Below are 21991 nucleotides of genomic sequence, written 5' to 3' on the forward strand. Positions count from 1 at the left end.
ATGGGGCCTAAAAAAAAGGGGGGGGGTTGTAATAATAAAAAAAATGGGTTGTAATCCAAAAAAAGGGACACACACTTCCAGGTTTGACGTGGTTGTAATCCAAAATGGTTGTAATCCAAACCGTTGCAAACCAAGGTACCACTGCACATTAGCAGTATTTTAAAAATACTTGTAAAGACATTATGACTGGACGATAAGTAATTTTAATTATTTGATAATTTAACATGGGCATGCGGTATGATGATAAACAATAGAACTAGGGAAGGGAATAGGGGGAAGTCAACTCTATTTTTTTCTATGTTTGAATATGTATTGTTTTTATTTTATTTTTTGTTTTTGGATAATTAATAAAATATTTTTAAAAGGAAAGCTCTGATCTAAAGGTGGGGCAGCTCTATAGTGCTGGTTTTGACCTATAAAGCCTTAAATGGCTCCGGATTACAGTATGGAGGTAGATTTAGGGGAGTGCAACCCTTTAGCCATATTGGGTGCAGAGCCTCAGGGACACCACAACTATGAGGTAGAATAAAAGGCAAAAGGCTAGAGTGCCAAATTTTGGCATCACATGGCACTGCTGAAATTTGAGACCCCCAAGTGTGCCATTGCGCGATAGCTCAAGGACTGTCTCTCCCCATATGAAATGACCTGGACCCTGCAATTATCACCTGAGGCCCTTCTTTGAGTACCTCCTGTGAGAGGTCCGGTGGGCAGCAACATGAGAATGGGCCTTTTCTGTGGCGGCTCCCTTATTTGTGGCATGCTCTCTCCCCAGGGAGGCTTGCCTGGCGCATTCATTACATACAGTGGTACCTCGGGTTACAGACGCTTCAGGTTACAGACACCGCTAACCCAGAAATAGTACCTCTGGTTAATAACTTTGCTGCAGGATGAGAACAGAAATCGCACAGCGGCGGCAGCGGGAGGCCCCATTAGCTAAAGTGGTACCTCAGGTTAAGAACAGTTTCAGGTTAAGACCGGACCTCCAGAACAAATTAAGTTCTTAACCCGAGGTACCACTGTATCTTTAGGTGCCAGGCGTAAACATTTCCCTTTTTCCAGGCCTTTGGCTAATTAAATTATCTTGTCCTTTTTAACTGTATGTGGGGGGTATTGCTTTTCTTTCTTACTATGGCATGTATTTTTATGTTTTTTTATTGTAAAGTGCCCTGTTATCCTGGATGACAGGTGGCACAGATAATGAATTGATTGATGATGATAATAATAATATATACAGCTTGGGACCAGGATACCTGAAAGGTTGTCTCATCCCTTATATTCCCCCTCAACCACTACGCTCTACAAGGTGAGGGCCTCCTGAAGAAACTATCTTACTGGAAGGTCAATTTTGCTTTTAGCTTTGAGGCATCTGCCCTGCCCTGTGGAATCGCCTCCCTACGTACATCCGCTTGCTGCAGACCTTCCTCTTCCAACAAGCCTTTCCAACTGAGAATCGTTCCCAGTCTGTGCCTGGAACCGTTTTAATTTTAGTTTAATAGTTTTATCACTGTTGGAGATGCAGTAGGGATAATGCTTCTCTATTGAAAGATTTTTGGCAGAAGATAACTGAAACTATCAACAGAACTGTGTGGAACAACCTTACATTTACAGAGCAAAATATACGCTTGAATTACGTATATACCCAGCACATGGAACCTTACAAAAGGACAATACAAGTGGACTCTCTCTGCCTTTACCACAGCAAAAAGACTGATCCTGATGAACTGGAAAAATCAAAATGTGGCTCCCTTTTATGATTGGACTGAAGTCTTATACAAACTCGCAACATATAAACAACTTGCATACAAGCGCAGAGTTGCCATGGGCAAATTCAATTACAGTGGTACCTCGGGTTAAGTACTTACTTCGTTCTGGAGGTCCGTACTTAACCTGAAACTGTTCTTAACCTGAAGCACCACTTTAGCTAATGGGGCCTCTCGCTGCCACCACGCCACTGGAGCATGATTTCTGTTCTCATCCTGAAGCAAAGTTCTTAACCCAAGGTACTATTTCTGGGTTAGCGGAGTCTGTAAGCTGAAGCGTATGTAACCTGAAGCGTATGTAACCCGAGGTACCACTGTATATTTGGAATCCATTCTTACAAATACTGTGATAGGTTAAGGTGTGGTGAAATACAGTAACAACCTTGTAAAGTATACATTTTGGGGGTTTTTTCCATTCCCCCTTTATTTTCCTTTCTAAAGGGTTCCGTTTCTCTTTCTCCTTTTCTTTTCTTTACGTCTCACTATGCGCATATTCAGTGCGCATATAATTATGTACTTTTTGACCTTTCAGTACAGAAATTTAAATTTCTTGTTTTATCACTTGTTTGTCGCCCTGGGCAACTTTGGGAAGGCTCTCTACCCTTCACCAATCCACAAATAAAACGCACACCTCCTCCTCCGGGGGAAGCAAATCCCACTAAGTCCAGAGGGTACAGAGAAACGACGGCACATCCCCACCCCACCGAGAGAAAAACAGGGGACTTTCTGGGGTGGGGGAGGTTGGCGGCAACAAGTGAAAAGCGCAAGGGAAAGTGCGCGCTCGCGCCCAGCTGGTTGCCTGCGGGGCCCCCAGAGTCCTTCCTTTCCTGTTGACTCCGACAGAGCCGCTTCTGGCTGAGCCCGGCCCCTTCCCCTGCGCCCCCCCCCCCGCTCACACTTTCCCCCGTTTCCATCACATGACGGGCAGCTGGGAGGGGAGGGGGGAAATGAGGCGAGTTCTGGAGAAGTGACGCGAGAGGCGGGTCCCGCCAGTATAAGACGCCCCGCCGACGCGGCGCTCCGCTCACTGCTGCCAAGTTGGGAAGCGCGCGCTGCTGTTTGTTGGCTCGACGGCCCTTGGGGACGAGGAAGTCGTTGGACGGTAAGGGAAGCAACACCCCCTCCTACCCCGAAAAAAACACCCCCCCAATGCAAACGACGAGAAGTTTCTCTTTTACCTGAGGGAGTGGAGCCTTCGCTCTGCGGGCGGGAAGCGCTTTTACGCGGAGAGGGAGAAACGCGGACTTGTGAGGGGCCTGAGGTGGCGCCTCAGGGTTGCTCCAAAACGGCCTTCTGGGGATCTTTCCAAAAGTTCGACAACTTTGGGCAGAACTATTTAAAAAATGCAGCTCAACAACTTTGCCCCCAAACCGAAAAAAGCTCAGAAACTTTCCTGTCACTGTTGGGAATATGGCAACCCTCCCCTCCGGGTCTGGAGTTTCCTTCCTCCCCTCGCCACGCCTTGAAGGCTCTTGAAATCTGGCTTTGCCTGGGGAGGAAGGGAAGGTTGGGAGAGAGGAGCGTTTGCCCGCCGTCCGCCTTCGACGAACCCAGAAGCTGTTGCGGAAACTGCGACGTTTTTTGCGGCTAAGGGAAAGGGTGGGCTGCTGCACACCGCCTAAAGCAAGGGGCACTTTCCTCTTCCCCTTCCCCTCGCCATAACGACGAGTATAGAGTTGGCCTTGTGTGTGTACTGCTGTTCAGGTTGCCATGTGACTGGCTGAGGGGGAGAAGAACGGGGCGGACTCCGGGGGTGGGGGTGGGGGGTGGGCAGCTGCCCCCACCTAAATCAAGTAAAAATAAAATAAAAATACTTAACTAAAAGTAGAAGGGGAATTTTTAATGTCTGGTGTTTTATCGTGTTTTTAATGCTCTTGTTGGGAGCCGCACTGAGTCCCTGGGGAAACCAAGCCCGATGGGTGGGGTATAAATAATAAAATTATTATTATTATGGAAATTGTAGAAAGATTTTTGACGGGTTTTTCTGAGCGCATGGGGTCAGAAGAAAGTAATTTTAGCTTTCGAATCTGCTAGGCAAAGGTTGATGACAAGTGGGTGTCCTGCCTCCCCCCCCCCAAAAAAAATCCTGGCTACCTGCCTCCCCCACCCCTAAATCCTGGCTACGCCTATGGGGTGGAGGGAACTGGGGCAGAGAAAGAAGGAAGGCCGGGCACAGTCCTGCTTCCTTTTAACAGTCTATTTCTAGGCTGATGCACTTGTGAAGGACTTTCCCTCCCTGGAGGGAGTTGTGTTTACAATCGTATCCGCTTTCTTCTCCCACGCACCCCTTTCAAGGCTGACTCCTCCAAGCTTCCTGCTTTTCTCTGCTCCCCCCCCAACTTCCCTTGTGTTTATAATCCCCACCTCCTCCTCTCTGATATGTACCTTCTGTGCCGGTTATGCTGCCTAAGTCTGTTGGTTCTGACTTTCTTTTTTTAACTTTGCAGGGACAGATACGCAAAATGGGGGTCGACGGTGGTATGAAATGTGTTAAATTCCTGGTTTTTTTCTTCAACTTCATTTTCTGGGTAAGTTGATTTGGAGGGCCTTGGTGCTTGAAACGACGAGGAGTAGCAGTTACTTCTTGCCTACTTAAGAAAAAAAAACTCCTCAAAACTGGGGGGAAGGTGGTGTTCGTACAACAAAATTTATGTATCTTGACTGCTGGTATTTTCTATTTGGCAGAGAAGCTGGATAACGGGCTTATAGAGCCTTCACGTGACTATTTTAAATTCTGTTCATTTTGTTTTAACTTTTTTTTTAACGGCTTGACTATACTCCTTGTAGGGGCTACTTGTTGCCAAAAGTCTCTGGCTTCTGTAAACACTAGCAAACTTTCCTTCCAAGTTCTGCCGGACTTGAGAGGTAGTGTGTTTTGAAGAGTCTGACTTGGCTTCCTTGGTCTGTGTTACATTTTTATCAGGCTTTCCTGTAAACGATATAATCTGAGGCATATCTGAATTACATGGCTTGGTCTTCTCAAACCAGTAGCTGCCCTGGTTTCCTCTCAAAGACCCTGGGAGTTTAGCTTTAGAGATGCTGATAATCTTTCTAAAGAAACAGCTGGGGGCTTCACGGAGCTTTAGTCTTCCCCCCATCTCACTTCTCCAGGATGGTTTGGGAGTCTGATAGACAAAACTGATGTTCCTATTGATTGAGAAAATAGTAGTGATCTTTATGTGTTACTCAGGTCTACAGGCACTCATGGTTTCGAGCAAGTAGCTTGCTTCCACACAACTGGAACACCCAGTGATTTGGCAAACCTAACTCACATCAGCTGCTTGCAGTACTAGGGACTCCCTTTCAGACAACTGTGTTCCATGTGTGTTAAAGAGCAGAGCTAGTATGTGCAAGAAATGTGTGAACAAGGCTAATATAAGTATTGAATGTGAATGTTCAAGATTGTTTAATCCTCCTCCCCACTTGGGAATAGGAAGTCTGTAAATCACTGTCCAGAAATGCTCCTATTTGTCCTTTGAGGGTGCATCCAGCCATTGGCTCCATGACCCTGGGATGTTTTGCATGCAGGTTGGTGATTGCCTAGTAGCAAATGTGATTAATGTCAACGGGCAGTTCAATAAACAAGTACATTGGTTATCTGGCACTTTCTAGGAGGCAAAAGGGTTAATGGGTTCTTGTCATTCATAGAATCATAGTGTTGGAAGGGACCCAAGGGTCATCTAGTCCAACTCCCTGTAAAAAAAGTATATGGAATGCAAGGTATGCAGCATGTGGTGTGTATTAGAAAATAAATAACAAACTTTCTTTAAGGACCAGTTCAGTCCTACTGCCTCTTAAACAGAGATGTCAGCTCCTGGGGGCCGAGCCCTTTGGGGACCCCTAAATAGTTTTGAGGTAGGGCCCCTCAATGTCCAAAAAGGGCAGTGTGGCTCCTCCTCCTGCTGCCACGGAAGAGGAGAGTCGAAGCAGCCTCCCACTGGTGTTGGTACCAGCAGGAGCCGTCCACTTGCAGCATTTGGCTTCGCCCCAGCTCCTCCTGAAGTCATGACATAGATGCCACACGTGGTATCACACACTCAACATTGCTCCCCCTCCCAATCACCCTCAGAAGCTGATGGGGTACAAATAAATTATTATTATTATTATTATTATTATTATTATTATTATCTCTGCTCTTAGAGCTGTGTTGGTGAAGGACTTTGCTTGTACCACGCCAGCTGTCATGGTGGTCTAGGACTAGTGGGGACTGACATATCTACATATAGTGAACAGCAGCTTCTGGTGGTGGAACAAAGCAGACAGGGTTCCTTTGCAATGCCTTCTGTACTCTGGAAGGTGAGGTCAGGGTCTTAATGCACTTTTAATGATGCAGGATGAATCACCCACCCACATGAAATTTGTGGAAACGGCCTTCCTGTTGCTCAACAGCAGTGCCCAGCTCATCTCACTGCTCCTTACAGACACCAGTTATTGCTCAGTCTCTGATGAAATTCCTGTGTTGCATGGAGCCAGGGGTAGTTAGCTTGCTGCCTTCCATATAATTCCCACTTCTCATCAGCCCCAGCCATTATGACCAATGGTCAGGTCTATTGAATTTATAAACTGCTTCTCACAACAGAATGCCCCAATGCAGTTTAGAAGAATAATTTACTTGGGGTAAAATGAAGTGACAAAAGGAGCTGTAGTCCATCAACATCTGGAGGGAACCACATTAACTATCCCTGCCATCAATTTAGTATGGGAGCCAGGAGAGAGGATAAACCTAAAAACAGAGGATGGAAGACTTCCAGTGGAATTGGAAGAGGCTTGGCTTGGGTGTCAGGAATCATGGACATAATTTTTAGTGATGCCCTGTGATGGGTTCAGCATTCAAGGGAAATATTTTTCTCCTCTTTCTCTTGATTGTTTCTCCCTTGTCACTGGAACAGCCTTTCTCAACCTTGGGTCCCCAGATGTTGTTGGACTGCAACTCCCATCATCCCTAGCTAGCAGGACCAGTGGTTAGGAATGATGGGAGTTGTAGTTCAACAACATCTGGGGAACCAAGGTTGAGAGAGGCTTCAGAATGGCAGGTGTGGCAAGTGTAGGAGTGTCCGCTGAATGGATGAGTGGGGTGAAAAGAGTGAGAATGGAGGAGATGATTTGCAGCAGGAGTAGGAAACTGTGGTTCCTTCAGGTGTTGCTGGGCTGTGGGAAGAGTTCAGCATCTCACTTAGATTATTGTTCCATCAAGGTAAGTATTTTGGCTTGCTTGATGGAAAACACACACACACACACACACACAGCCCTCTCCTCTCTCTCTCTCTCTGAACTGTTCCAGGGGCTTTCCCAAACGGCCCACCCTGAGCCAATTTTGGGAGCTGCATAAGGGGAGGAGGAGAAGCCAAATTGCAAAAGCAGAATCCCTTCCACAGGGCTTCCATCAATGAGATTCGTTGGTTGAATCCTGCCTTCTAACTCCCATTCTGCTTAACATTGGCCATGGCAGATGAGGCTGACGAGAGTTGGATCACACCTGGAGGACCACTGGCTTTCCATCCCTGGTTTAGTATCATGATAAGCAGTTATTTCTGGCGGGTGGCCACTTTTAAGAATTATTTGGTTGGGGTGGCAAGGCAAGAACAATTTCAGTTTCAATCTCTAAGTTCTGTAGCTATGATGCAAACTGAAGCCTAAGATTTCTGGCATCTTGACCTGATCTCTAGTGGTGTCTGTCTGTCTGTGTGTCACATGATATCATATCACATGAATATAGATAAACTGAAGGATGCATTCACCCAGCTATATTTGCCTACTTAACTTGCCTACGTCGATTGACAAAGAAAATGTCCACAAAGTAGTCAAGTCTTATTGCATAGGATCCTCACCTCTTTCTCTTTTGCTTCTGGGCAGCAACTGGGCATGGGCGTGGGCACAGCTGCCACCCACTGAAGGGAGTGAATTGACTCAAAGGGCTCCCATTGTTACTCCCTCTAAACCTGGGATCTTTTGGGATTATTCAGTAAACAAGAATGTTTTACATCTGTCTTGTTACACAGAGGTAAAACGTTCCTTGCCAGGTGCATCCTGTTGCTGCTATCAAGCTAATCACATTAATATCTGTAGTCAAAACAGCAACCCTGATGGGGTGTTGTTATGCTGGGAAGAGGAGAACCAACTTTTTAAAAGTCACATGGCTTTAGTGTTGGAAAAAGATTGACTAGCTATGCTCACATTTTCACCTTTCTTTGTGTCACGCTGACCAGATTCACACATGCTAAGGTGAACCATGACTTGCATGAACATGCAAGTCTGTGGGCTCTGGGAGGTTATGCTGCAGGTACGTTGCTCCTCTGTCTTTTTGCTGCTGTGTCACAATGAGCTTAAGCCATGGTTTGGCTTAGCATCTTGCCTGGGCTTGTGGTTTAGCTCACCTCAGAAACCATGAGCTGTAACCTATTGTTACAACTCGCGGTTAGTCTGGAGAGCACTTAAGTCATGAACCTGAGTTCAGACAACACATTAATTCGAACCACAGCTTAGCTTAGTGTGGTACAGCAGCAAAATTTTGACTTGGGCAGAAGTGAAGCAGCTACAGTCTCCTCTGTAGGTGCCCATGCATCTGAATTCAGTTGTGGTTTGGCTAAGTGTGACGTGCAAACCAAGCCAGTGTTTGTTTTGCCAGTCATAAAGATGGGCGAGTTAGCAACATGTTTGATTTCCCTGTTAAAGTGATCAGAATGGTAAATACAGCCTCTGCGAATGGAGAAGGGGTGGTGGTTACATGTAACTCTACTGAAGATAAAGGATCTAGAATCCAAGCTCCATCCTGGACCCTAGAATCTGAAATGATTTGTTCAGTTGTTCCTAGTATACACACCAAAACTTGAATTTCAAAAACCCCACTAATTCTAAGTTCTAAATGCGTGTTTCCATTAGTCTCAGGCAGTTTATCTTGTGGCTCATCTTTTCCACCAAGTTTTTCAGACTCGGAATCTCATGCTTCGAAATCTATAAAGTATACATACAAACTCCAAACTCATATTATATTTGAGGTCTTTCAAAATGTTGTGTGATTAGTATTCGTTAGGATCCCAGTGTTCAACTAGAGCTGAAAGAGCTGATCTTTTCTCAAGTTTTCTGTTTTGCATGTAGAAACCATACGAAAATATGGTTGCTGTTGCCTGTTTGAACGTACCGAATAAAAAAGTGTGTCGGCTTGCTATTGTTAGGATGCCGCTTGGTGCGATCAGTGTTATGATACAAGCCAGGAAGTGGCAGAAACTGTGGCTTCACCCCTGCTTGGGTAATGGAACAGCCATGTGAAGCATTTCCTGGGTTCAGAGGGGGGACCTTTTGTATGTGCTCTTTTTATAGGCACCTCTTTCATATTTGGCCTAGTTGCTGCTGTGCCTTAAGTACCAAAGCAGTCAAGATTGTTTTATACATGTCTCCTCTCTTCAATGGCAGAAGTGTACCTATGATAGCCAGCTCAGCTAGAGTCCTGGGGAACCTTAAGGATTAACCACCTCATTGTGTCTTGATGTTTTGTTCGGTGGAGCCTTATTTGACACACCCAGAAGTCTTATCCTCAGGCTATTTATTTTGTTAAGCAATCTCATTTCTATCCCTTCAAGAAGCTCAGGCAATGTCCGTGGTTCTCCCTTCGTTTTACCCTGTTAGTCATTCATTCATCCCATACTTTAAAGTGCATTTCAACGTCACTTTCCAAATTGCAAAATGTCTGGGGCTTTTTAAAAAGTATATTTGTTGCACTAGGGCGACAGAGCACTTTAATGTCCCAGCATGCACTTCAGTCCCTCTCACAAAGTCTGGAGGAACTCTATATATTTAAGTTTATTCATCTTGCCTTACCAATTCTTCACCAGTGAAAAGTGGACCACTCACACCCACCTTGATTGGGTCTCATTTACACCTGTCTCTGTACACCTGATCTCTGAATTGCTGGTCTTTGTGCCCTAATTTTTGTAAACATTTCTTCCTCTGTATGTGAGTGAGAGAGATGAATATACCTCACCAGTTCAGGACAACTCTTCATGTATCCAGCGTAGTTAGGCTGCAAACCACGAAAGCTTATTTAAAGATGCCACAAGACCTTGCTTTCTTCCAATTACCCATGTGAGAAATGGAGGGAACTGACTTGGCACTGCTTGTGAAAACAGCCCCATGTTATAAAAACAATTATGCTTGGAGTTACCATATGGTTCAGGAAGGATGAGGTGGGGAAATGTGTGTTTGGACTAGGACTACTTGCAGAAATTGGCTTAGACTGGGGTTTTTTGTTGCTGGTGTTGTTGGCCTACGGTGCGCTTAGCTGCCTTTCGCGTTTCCACTTCCTGTGCCTTGGGAAAGCATGCTATCCCCAGAAAACATTAACCCGAGTCGGCATATGATCATTGGAGTTGATGGGATGGTTTGCTTTGGTCTAATGTAAACAGCAGCCAGATGTCCCTTGGATCTGCTGGAAGAGACTTATGAAGGAACAAAGATATTAGCCTGGAGGGTGTGTCTTGGGGGCAGAAAGCCAGTAATTCCTGCTTTCTGTGGTGACTGCTGCTCCAGAAAAGGTTTCCAGCATAAAATGCCCTATTGTTGAGTCCAGGCGACATCTTCCTTCTGTAACATGAACAGGAAACGGTGTGACAGAAGAGATAGCAACTAATGAGACTGCTTAGTCTTAGCGTAACCCTTCCTGATTTTGTGAACAATTGCTGTACTGCCTGCACTGTGGCCTGTTTACCGCAGCACTTTGGGTGGGATTTGGCACAGGAATCACGTGGAGGTTATACAGAACAGTCCAGCTGCAGAGAGCAAGTGGAAGTCGGAGGAGGGATTTCTGGAGACACCCTAAAGCTTATTCTTGCACGCAGAAACTCACTAAAAGCTTTTGAACCATGTGCACCCCTCACGCCTGTTGCAATGAGGCAAATAATAAAAACCATTTTCTTTTGACACTGGCTGTTTGTCTCCAGGAAGGAAAGGGGGAAATTGCATGTGTGGCTGAACCACTCCTGCAAGACAAATGGACATCGCCCTGTTTTTAGTGCCTCCCAACAGTTTCTGCGTTTTCTGGTGCTCTTTTGTGAACACCCCTCCATCTATCCATCCATCCATCCATCCATCCACATACATACCCACCTCAGATCAGAGTTAGCCGATCATATTGAGCCAGTGGGAATATCCACAACTTGCCACCAGAGTTTTCCCCTGGCGAGTGATGGTGGTCATGGATCTATGCTGATCTGCCTGCAAGTTCAAAGCTTGCTGTGGGTAATCTGGAAACTGGGCTTGGGCCTCTTTGCCTTAGGTGGATCCACCCTGCTGTGATAGGGCAAGGTAAATATCAGCTCCAGGAAATGCAGCACCTATTTGGGAACTGGGTGGGAATTTGACCCTACAGCTGTGCTGACTCAGTCCTGAGCTGGGTGCCTTCATCTGATCTTGCTTATAATGGTCTCTGTTTACTCTGACTCTCTTGGTACCTCTCCCTACCTCTCCCTGATAAATAACTGCCCCGTTAAGACTATCTTGCTACAGTTGTCATTCTTCTGTTTTGGTCTCTCTTTCTCATATATGTGACCTGCTGCCAAATCTACAGTAACTTGTGGGTGGCAATTTGATGCTACTGCACATGGTATCAGTGCCAAAGTGCCATGAATTAACGTACCCTGCCATTTTTAAACTGATATATTTTATTGAATGTTCATAAAGTTTCACATAAACATTCCAATACATAATAGGTTATTATTGTATAACAATAATACAGTAATATCCAATTCCTTCTGTTGCTCATAGTTCACGTCGTGCTCACAAATTCAACATGCTAGAATATTTCTTTACATTATCCAAAAAAGGCTTCTGTTCTTCCATAAAACAATTCCCCATAGTCCATCACTTTACTTATCCATTCTTATTTGGTGGGAAATTCTCCCATCTTTCCATTTTTATGCATAAAGAATCCTAGCTGCTGTCATTACATACATAAACAACTTAATCGTTTTTTATTGAACTTCTCTCCCTATAATCCCTACCTTGTCTTTTTTTAAACAAACAAACAAACAGCAGCTTTGGTTTGCTCTGGACTGTTAATTATGGTGACCCTATTATCATAACTGCACTTTGCTAGTATATCTTTCAAGTAAAAGAGCAAGCAAGCAGGGCATGTTTAAAAAGCATGTGACCAGGCCCAAGCTGCATCCAGTTGCAACATACCAATGTGCTCCTTCCCTTCTCATTCCTCCATATTCACAGACCCTGAGAGTAAATGTTACTTAATGAGTTATCTTTTTTGAAAGAAAGAAAGAAAAATGGCTTGGTCATGAAAGCCACAAGGACAGGATATTGCAGAATAAGCGTACACAGCATCTGGGGTGGAGAAGCCTTTTATAATCAGCCTGTTTGGATTAGGGAAAGGCAGGCTGTGAGCCTTGTTGTGGAAATGGAGGTGTTTTTAAGAACACAAATGTGTCACTTTTACCTGTGAATATTGGGAAGGTATGCCTTCGATAGTATTAAAACTCTAGGACAGGCTTCCTCAACCTCGGCCCTCCAGATGTTTTGAGACTACAATTCCCACCATCCCTGACCACTGGTCCTGCTAGCTGGGGATCATGGGAGTTGTAGGCCAAAAACATCTGGAGGGCCGAGGTTGAGGAAGCCTGCTCTAGGAGCTGAATTCATCCCTATTCCAGATCCCTATTCAGTATTAAGGGCCTACACGCTTAGAACCATGTGAGGCAGAGATAGGAAACTTGTAATGCCCTCCAGATGTTACACTCCACCTGTGATCACTGGCCATGCTGGCTGGGACTGATGGGTATCGGAGTCCAACAACATCTGGAGGGCTGCAGGTTCCCCATCTCTGATGTAAGGGGAGAGCAGCGCAGAGGCATATTTGCTATCCCCATCCCCTTCTATCATAGTCCCAGGAGCCTGGACCTGCAACCCCCCACCCCCATGCCTTTGAGCCCCATTTATGTGGTGGGGGAGACCTGCTCTTACTTGGCTCCCTGCTAAGTTTAGAACTTCAGACACACAGGCTTCTAAACTGTGTGGGGAGCAGAGAATGGCAATCTCCCTGCTGAAGACCTTCACCCTCTGAATACATGGTAGATGGTGGGACAAGACAATGAGGATGTGATATGAGTCCTTTAACACCTGATAGCACTTTCCACCCCTTCTAATTCAGATGCCTTATTGCTGGCAGAAACACTTGGTGGAACCTGCATTTAAACATGGATGCAGCAGGGTTTGAAATTAGCAGGGCGCCAGGCAAATTTCGCGCCTAAAGTTTCTCCATTTGCGAACACTGTGGGTTAAACCACAGGGCCTAGGACTTGCCAAACAGAAGGTCGGTGGTTCAAATCCCCACGACGGAGTGAGCTCCCGTTGCTCGGTCCCTGCTTCTGCCAACCTAGCAGTTCGAAAGCACATCAAAGTGCAAGTAGATAAATAGGTACTGCTCCAGCGGGAAGGTAAACGGTATTTCCGTGCGTTGCTCTGGTTCGCCTTAGTCAGGCTGGCCATATGACCTGGAGGCTGTACGTCGGCTCCCTCGGCCAATAAAGCAAGATGAGCGCTGCAACCCCAGAGTCGGTCACGACTGGACCTAATGGTCAGGGGTCCCTTGACCTTTACCTAAAAAAAGTGGCTGCCATTTTTTGTGCCTGGCACACTCAAGGATTACTGAAATGTATGTGCTTTGAACCCTCACAGTGTATGTTAAGGATAGGCAATATGTTAAGGAGTTTAACAACAAACAGTAGAGTGTTTTGAATACTGAAGTATGGTATTTTTTATTTTATTTTTTTGCAGACAGCAAATTAAACAGTATTAAGTTTTAACAATGTATGTTAAAAATGTCATATTAACAATGTGTCACTTATATGAATTGCATATTGGTTCAGGATTATCAAAATAAAATGTTGCTGACCCCCCTCCCCAAAATGGTGACTAGACAATCTGTTTTGGCGCCCACAACCCAGGTCCCAGGAGCCATTTGGCTCCTAGCTTTTCTACCCTGGTTTCTAACACTGCACGGATGGTGTATTTGAGCCCAGCTTTAGTTGTTAACAGACTTTTACCCCCTTGTTGCTTATTACGAAGCTTTGCTGAAGTATTGTCTTGACATCTTCCTTTTTATTTGAAACCACGATGCACACCTTAAGGTCAAATCGGTGGTGATTTCACACTGCAGAGTAGCTGGCAGTGCAAATTTTACTTCAGAATGAAAAGCAAATGTTAACTCTGTTCTAGTGTCTTGTAGTAAACAATACCTGTAAAGTTTTTTGTACTTTGATTTCATTATATGTGTTGGAAGCCGCCCAGAGTTATATATTATTTATAATATCTAAATAAAATAAACAGAATAAATAATAAAATTATTATTAGTTATTATCCCCCCCCCCTTTGGTGCAATTGTGAATCTTGATGCAATATTCTGCCCGACTCCAGTGGTGCAGTTCTTCTGTTGGTTATGCATGGACAATTCCACCACTAATGGTTGGTTTCTCTTCCACACAGCTCTGCGGCATTGCTCTGATCGCCTTGGGCATTTATGTACAGATTGAACTCAAACACACCCTGGTGATGACCAGTGCCTCTGCTTCAGGCCCTCCCATTGTCATCCTGGCTGTTGGAGTTATAGTCTTCTTCATCTCCTTCTTTGGCTGCTGCGGAGCTTTAAAGGAGAACTACTGCATGGTCACCACGGTGAGGAGAATGAAGGGCAGCTAGGCATTGGAATCGCAGGGTGGGAAGCTGAACTCTTAGATCTGACTGGCTGGAGGGAGCTAATATAGCTTAGTAGTCGGGACTGCAGCCTCTAAAGTTCCATCTAATCCAGGCACCTGAGCCTTTGGCACCCCACCCTTTCTAGAGCTTGAGAAATTGAAGGCAGTAAGGATAGCGAATAAACCAGGCATAGGCAACCTTCGGCCCTCCAGATGTTTTGGACTACAATTCCCATCATCCCTGACCACTGGTCTTGCTAGCTAGGGATCATGGGAGTTGTAGGCCAAAACATCTGGAGGGCCGAAGGTTGCCTATGCCTGGAATAAGCCGTGCTTGCCAAGTACATAAGTTACACTTCGTTTTACTGCTGATCTGACCTGTGTTGTTAACCTTGCCCTGCTACAGGTCTCAAAACCATCTTGCCCAGGGGTAGTCAATATGTTGCTCTCCATATGTTGTGCTACGGCTGCCACCAGCATGATAACGGTTTCATAATTTTTGAACACGAAACATGGGTTGTGTGTGTGTGTGTGCACGCTATGCAAAAATCACAAAGCAGGAAATGAAGCCAGCCAATGTCTCTACATACTTCATCCTTATTTAAGACATTGTGATACTTCAATATATTGCAATGTTTAGCTGTCGCTCAGACCTAGCCTTAGTTAGCATGGCCAATGGGTGATCAGGGACATTGGGAGTTGGGGGGCACCACATTGGCAACTACTGTTCTAGCTTGTTGTCATTGTTTCCCATTTTGAATATTGGGAGTCAGGATGGGGCAAATCACTGGCTTCACAGAACAGATTTGATAGGCTTTGAATAAGAATGGGTTCTGTCTCCTCTGGCTGGCTAGGCCACTGCAGACAACAGGGCGGGAGAGTTATTTAGGCAAAGCTCTCCTTTTCAGAGGTAGGGCTGCTTCTTAAGTGGACACAGTCTTTGCTGTCAGAAGGTGAGATTCATATGAATAAGGGTGAAGGCCCAAAATGAAGGGTGGCAGTGAGGCTGGGATCAACAAGTGCTCCATAGATATTATTAACAATTGCATTTCCTTCAATAGTTTGCTGTGTTGCTGACACTGATCTTCCTGGTGGAGATTGCAGCTGCCATTGCTGGCTACATCTACAAAGATGAGGTAAGAGATGCCTCTGGGTCCCATGGTTGTGGGTAAAGGGTGGTTCTGCTGTTATCTCCAGATGTTTGCTGCAACCCCCTGGAGCAGTGGTAGCCAACATGGGGGTCTCCAGAGGTTTTTTTCTTCCATATTTGTTATTGATTTCAGAGGTTTTACAAATTTACTTAAATTTCAATATGTTTTACTTAGAATTTTGACTTTTTAAATTTTTTATTCAATTTTCTGTTTTACAATTTAGGATATTCATTTAGACAACTTTAAAATATCAGTGACTTCCCTTCTCTTTTCATGGTTCATTTTGCATAGCATAAACCCCTGCCTGTTTTATATAAACCATTCAGTATTTCATTTTCACTTCCATCAGAACTTATTTACACTGTTGAATTTATCTTAACGTTGCCAGCGTTTTCAAGTGTACACAATTTCCCCCATATATTCAATAAACATTTTCCAATCTTCTTTAAATGTATTTTCTTCTCGTTCTCTTATTCTATATGTTAGATCCGCAAGCTGCGCATATACCATCAGTTTAAGTTGCCATTCTTCTTTGGTTGGGACCTCGCTCGTTTTCCATTTTTGGGCTAACAAAACACAGGCCGCTGTAGTGGCATACATAAATAACCTTTTCTTAAAATAAAATTTACTTCCCACCCTTACCTCCATGATGTTTTTATTCCCACCCTTTATCTACTGCTTTATATAGCATATTTTTATCTGATACAATTATCCTCAATTTCACTTATCATTGTTTTCTTTCCGCTGCTTGTAATTCAAACCCTGCCCACTTTTTTTAAACTAGAATAACTTGTTAAAATAAAGTTTCTTTAGTCACATGCAGACACTTGTTATCAAGATTCAGTCATCATAGTTCAAGTGTCAGACAATTAAACAAATCACTTCTTCCAAACATGGCACAAGAAGTTGACCCCATCAAAGCAGACCACAAAATTTAAGCGTTTGTTTGGATGATGTTCTTCCATACATGTTGAGCTTCTTCAGGTAGCAGTTTTATTGAGTGAAATAATAGAAGCATTATTCTTGTACGTGTGTGTTTTCTCAATGTCTGTTAAATGTCAGATTTGATCCAAAGGCTTCCTCTTGCTTCCATTTGCTCCTGGCGGGCTTACGCCAGGTCCAGCTTCTTCTGCGTGACCGCCAGCTGGTCCTGCAGCCGCTTCTTCTGCCAGTCGAGGTAGCGCCTCCGCGCCCTGTTTGCCTGCCAACCCACCAGCAGCCCAGAAGCGAAGGCCAGCAGCACCGCCACCTTCACAGAGCGCTCTGAGCGCAGCTCTGAGCTCAGTGCCATGTTTCCCCCCCCGCCCACGTTTAATTTGACTGTAGCAGTTCTTCAGAGGGTCTCCACTCTTCCATAAACAGTTTGTCACTTTGATCTGCTATTTCACAATTTTCACATAGTCCATTAAACTTTTGAAGTCATTCCTCTTTGGTTAGTACCTCTCCTCCTTTCCATTTCTGCGTGTACAGGATTCTGGCTGCTGCTGCTGTTGCATGCATGAATAGTTGAACCATCCTTTTTGGGACCTCCATCCCTATTATCCTTTGGTAGGAAAGCTTCGGGGCTTTTGGGAATAACCAACTTGAATTTTTTTCTTCAATTCATTATGTATCATTTCCCAAAAGTCTTTAGCGTTTTATACATGTCCGCTACATAGGATAAAATGACCCTTCAGCATGTTTGCATTCCCAACATTTATTTGACACATTCTTACACATCTTAGCCAGTTTGTTTGGTCAGCAGGTGACTTTTAGCTAGAACATCCCTCGCTTCTGCCATTGGCCCTCCTGGATGAGGTTGATGAGAGTTGAGAGTCCCAGCAACAAATAGAAGTTGTATGTTGGCCACACCTGCCCTAGAGAGAGATAGGCAAAGGGAATATCTAAAGAGAAACACTTTTTTTTTTTAATCACTGGATTGACCCTGAGATTGAAGACCATCACTAGAGAATTCATCCAGAAGTTCCTCATGTTCTCACAAGAGGAGGAACTTCCTCAGGCACGCTTAATTTACCCATGTTTTTGGTCTTGGCTAAATCTTAAGGAGGCTTAGTCACCCTCATCAGATGTCCTAAATTTAATTCTTCCCTTTCCTTTTCTGCTTGCTTCCTCTTCCAGATCAAAACGGTGATTGACAAAGAAATCAGGGCAGAAATGGCAGTCTACAAAAATAATGAAGAAGTTAAGAATTTGTTGGATGACATGCAGCGGAAGGTGAGTGTAACATAGAAGGCCTGCTTCCTAGATCTAATTGTTGGGGAGGCAATGCTGGCAGGGGATCGTCCTTGTTTTCTGATGGCATCTTCTGCTAAGAGCAGGGAACAAAACCTCACCCATAATTTGAAGGGTAACTTTGAACATTTTCAAGGGTGAAGGTGTACCCAGTGGGATTCTTCACTTCTTGGCAGGTCCCCATGTCATATCACAGACTCCTGAAAGTGCCCTCAGTATTATAATAGTTTTGCCAAGCAAAGCTGTCTTGGAGATATGGATCTGTTGGTACATTAGATCCTCCCATTTTAAAAATGGCATTGCTGCGTTAATATCCCCCCTTTCCTCTTTAAAGACAGTAAGTCAACCACTGAAAGGTTGAATCAATGCTGGGGTGGAATCAGTGGCCATGGTGCATGTTGGTGCCAGTGACATGGGGAAGTAAATGGAAGGTCCTGGAAACAAAATCTAAGTTGTTAGGTAGGTTGTAGAAAGCCAGGGCCTTCAAGGTAGATTCCTCTGAAATGCTGCTGGTTCCACACAAGAGATTGCTTTCTGAAACCTTTGTCTACACAAGCAAGCAGGTACAACCAGGCAGAAATGGCCCAGTTTCTTTTGGGGTGGCAATAACAGCTTTGTAACACTGCAAATGAACAACAACAATGAAAAAGGAGTTAGATTAAATCACTATAAATTGGTGATTCAGAGGTTTAATTTGAAATCAAGCTGGATTTGGTATCTCTGGTAACCTCTCTGTTAATGTTGGCTGTATGATCCGTATTGTTTTATTGGTACTGTTGCTGCAGATTTGTTATGGCCTTTGGCTAAAACAATAAACTTACATTGATTGGTATATGTAAATGGACAATTGCCAACAAAGGCCAATAGAAGTCACATTTGAATTCAAAAAAAGAAACTTCCCGAAAATGAGGGGTATAGTAAAAAGACGGTGAAAGGGAACCTGGTGGAGATAGTTGTTCTTCAACAGTATGCTATTTTCATGGTTGACAATCTACATAATTGATAAAGAGGATGGGCGCAAAGCAGAATGGACGACCAGAAGAAATTAGACTCTATCAAGACGAATGACGGTGCAGCCCCTGTACTGGTTTTTGACGAAATTGAAGCTGCCATCGGTGCAAATGAGATGGCGAAATAACAAAGAAATAACAAATAAATGTTTTAGAAAAGGGCAACCAAAATTATCAAGGCAGCGGCGCAATTCGCCTACGGTGAATAGTTATGACGTGGTGCTTTTCAGTTTTGAGAAAAGGCTACTAAGGAGGGGACATGTGTACGTTGATGCCTGGTGTGGAGAAGGAGAATGGAGAAGCTTTTCTGTCTTATGACATAAGAAATCAAGAGACATCCAATGGAGGTGATCATTGGAATATTCAGGGTGGACAAAAAGTACATACTCTGCATGCCTCTGAATATCAGTTTTTGGGAATCACAAGTGGGAAGAGAGTGCTTGCCCGCTTCCTATGGGTATCTGATTGGCCGCAGTGATAGTAATAGGCTGTTGAACTATAATGGGTCTTTGGCTTGATCCAGGAAGGCTCTTACTTTGTTATTAAAGGCTGTTGAACTTGAACCTGGATTCAGTGATTCAACGGGTAGTTTTGTGCAGATCACTACAGTTGCCCTCTGTTCCCTATTTGCAAAATGGGAGTGATGGATGGATTACCATGCAGAATACTTGGGTATGTTAAGGAAATGTTCTCCGTTCTGGGAGTTAACAATCCCTGTTGGCCTGGAAGATACTGATCTCTCTCCCCCACCCTCATCTCTCTCCAATTGTAGTATAGCTGTTGTGGAGCCTCCAATTACACGGATTGGTTTAACGGAACTACGCCCTCAAATATACCTTCATCCTGCTGCAAACACAATGACACCGATTGCCAAAAGAATCCAACCGTAGAAACAATCAACCAGGAGGTATGAATGGATGAGTGCTGGGGAAGGAGAGCTTTGTTCCTAGCATGAGGGTTTTGGCGGATGCTATAAAACCTTGTTCCCTCTCTCCCTGCAGGGCTGTGTAACAAAAATAGAAGCCTGGTTGAGGAAACACATCATCATTGTGGCTGGAGTGGCATTGGGCATTGCCTTCTTTGAGGTACCAAGAATTGTAATAGATTATGGGGAACTGTAGGTGGGTGGCTGGGTGCACATTGCACACACATCTGCACCATGATGTTGTTACACTGGGGCAAACTAGTAACTACAGATCTGTCTCTATTCAGTGCTTTTCTTTTTTAAAAAGAAGTTTTGACATTAACATCTGAATCTTTCAACCCGGATAAGTGATCTGGGTTAAATATTTCCATCATCCTGGATATTAGTATCTTTAGTTAGCAGCAATGGAATCTGCAGGACTCTGAAACCCAACTTGTGGCTTCTGGGCAAGCCTGCTTTTGGGACTTCACCCAGGCATTGCCCACCTATTTCTCCAGAGTTTTGTTCACAGTCTTAAAAGGTTTAGAAACGGCTCCCCCTGTCATCCAAACAAAAGGAGAAGATACTTGAACTTGGCACCATAGGTCCATGTAGAACTTGTGATTCAGTAATCCAATGTGCATCTGATGTACACAGAGTGTTGGGTTGTATCCTGTGTCCCATCTGTACTGCTGACTAGCAGACTAGTGTGTAGTGTTAAGCTGCGAAGTAATGCTATTGGTGTTCTGCAGAGCTCTTCCATACCACTTTGCTCCAGCTCAGAATATTCCCCCAGCTTGTCAAGTCTATACAGTGGGTGGTAGAAATGTGTTGGCCCACGTTTGATTCACTAATGCAAATTGCAAGCACTGGAGAGATACCGGTACTGCTTGCTGTCATTACAACCGTGGTGGATTGTGCCCTTCATTTGGCAGTCTAGTGCAGAGCTCGGGGCATGGGGATTGTTACGGGGAAATGGGCTACCTGAGTAAACAGAAGTAGCTTGTGAGCTATATAACTGGTTCCTGTGGCGTGTGCATACCGAAGGAGGCCATTTCAGGCTTGAGCTGTTTGGACTTTAGAAGGATTGCCTTGCTGCCAGTTCCCCTTGCCTGCAAAGTTATGACTGCCTAAACAATCACCTGAAGTGGAGACCTAAAGGACTGTAGCTCAGTAGGGGAGTATCTGCTTTGCATGCAGAAAGTAAGCAAATAACGGCTCTGCATGTAAAAGTTAAGCAAATTTGGTGGTGCATTTCAAAGAGCTGAGCAGGAGAAATTTCCTGCACACACACACACCCTAGGAAAGGATGGGAGAAGTGGTTGCATGGCCTCTATTCCTTGTAGGGCCACTGTGTAGTGAAACATTCACTTACTTGCAAATTACACCTTGCAGCTGATACAATTTTCTTGTAACTTCTTTCCTCAGCTCCTGGGCATCATTTTTGCTTGTTGTCTCATGAAAGGAATCCGCAGTGGCTATGAGGTTATGTAGCCGCGTCTCATCTTATCACATCTGGTTACTGCAGCAGCAATCACAGAACCCCTGGGATATTTCTGTCTCCTTTTTCTGGGGGTACAACTGACCATTATATATGCCTGTAGAACAGGCGTTGGGTGAATGTCTCCTCTTCTGTTCCCTTTCTTGAACACATATGCCGCCCTCCCAAGGATTCACATGTTGCCTTATCTCTCCCCACCCTCCAATCCCCTAATGGGATGTTTCCCTCAAAGTTCCTATCTTCTGTGCCTCATTCAACACTCCATTCCTACTTCAAAAGTTGCATTAGCTTTCATACTATACTTCACGATCTAGTGAGCATCTTGTGATACACGACTGTTATTGTATTCCAGCAAATTTTCTTAGTCCCTTTCATAGGCCTGAGCAAGAACCTTTGAACTTTTGCTTCTCCCAGATTCAATCTTCACGACTTCTGGACCTGCAGCATTTCCCCCCGACACCTCACCTAATAAGTAGACTGCTATATACTTTAGGATGCTCCTTTTTTTCCCCTTGGAAAGACTGTCTGTTTAATCAAGTGAGCATAGTTGTTTTGGAAACCACAACGGGATGGAAAATTGTGGGGATTTTGTTTTTTTAGCCAGTAATTCGTTATTTGGAAAATAAAGACATTGTTTCTCCCATGTGTTCTGGCTTATTTATGTGCTATCTCCATCCTGATTTTGCATTTGTCTGCATTGTAGATAGATGGCAAGCTTCAAAAAGAAATTTCCTTGCGTTT

General features: G+C 44.4%; 1 protein-coding gene across 1 annotated transcript; it reads left to right on the forward strand.

Moving 5' to 3' along the window:
* The first annotated feature begins 2662 nt into the window (after positions 1–2662).
* Positions 2663–21895, forward strand: CD63 (CD63 molecule). The gene is given in 9 exon segments (XM_080994991.1): positions 2663–2693; positions 2696–2862; positions 4208–4288; positions 14244–14432; positions 15514–15588; positions 17722–17817; positions 19618–19752; positions 19847–19930; positions 21178–21895. Coding segments are annotated over 9 exon segments (909 nt in total). The 5' UTR covers positions 2663–2677; the 3' UTR covers positions 21244–21895.
* The last annotated feature ends 96 nt before the right edge of the window (positions 21896–21991 follow it).

Source organism: Podarcis pityusensis (genome assembly GCF_964106645.2).
Source record: "Podarcis pityusensis genome assembly, chromosome: 2".
In the NCBI taxonomy this organism is placed as follows: Eukaryota; Metazoa; Chordata; class Lepidosauria; order Squamata; family Lacertidae; genus Podarcis; species Podarcis pityusensis.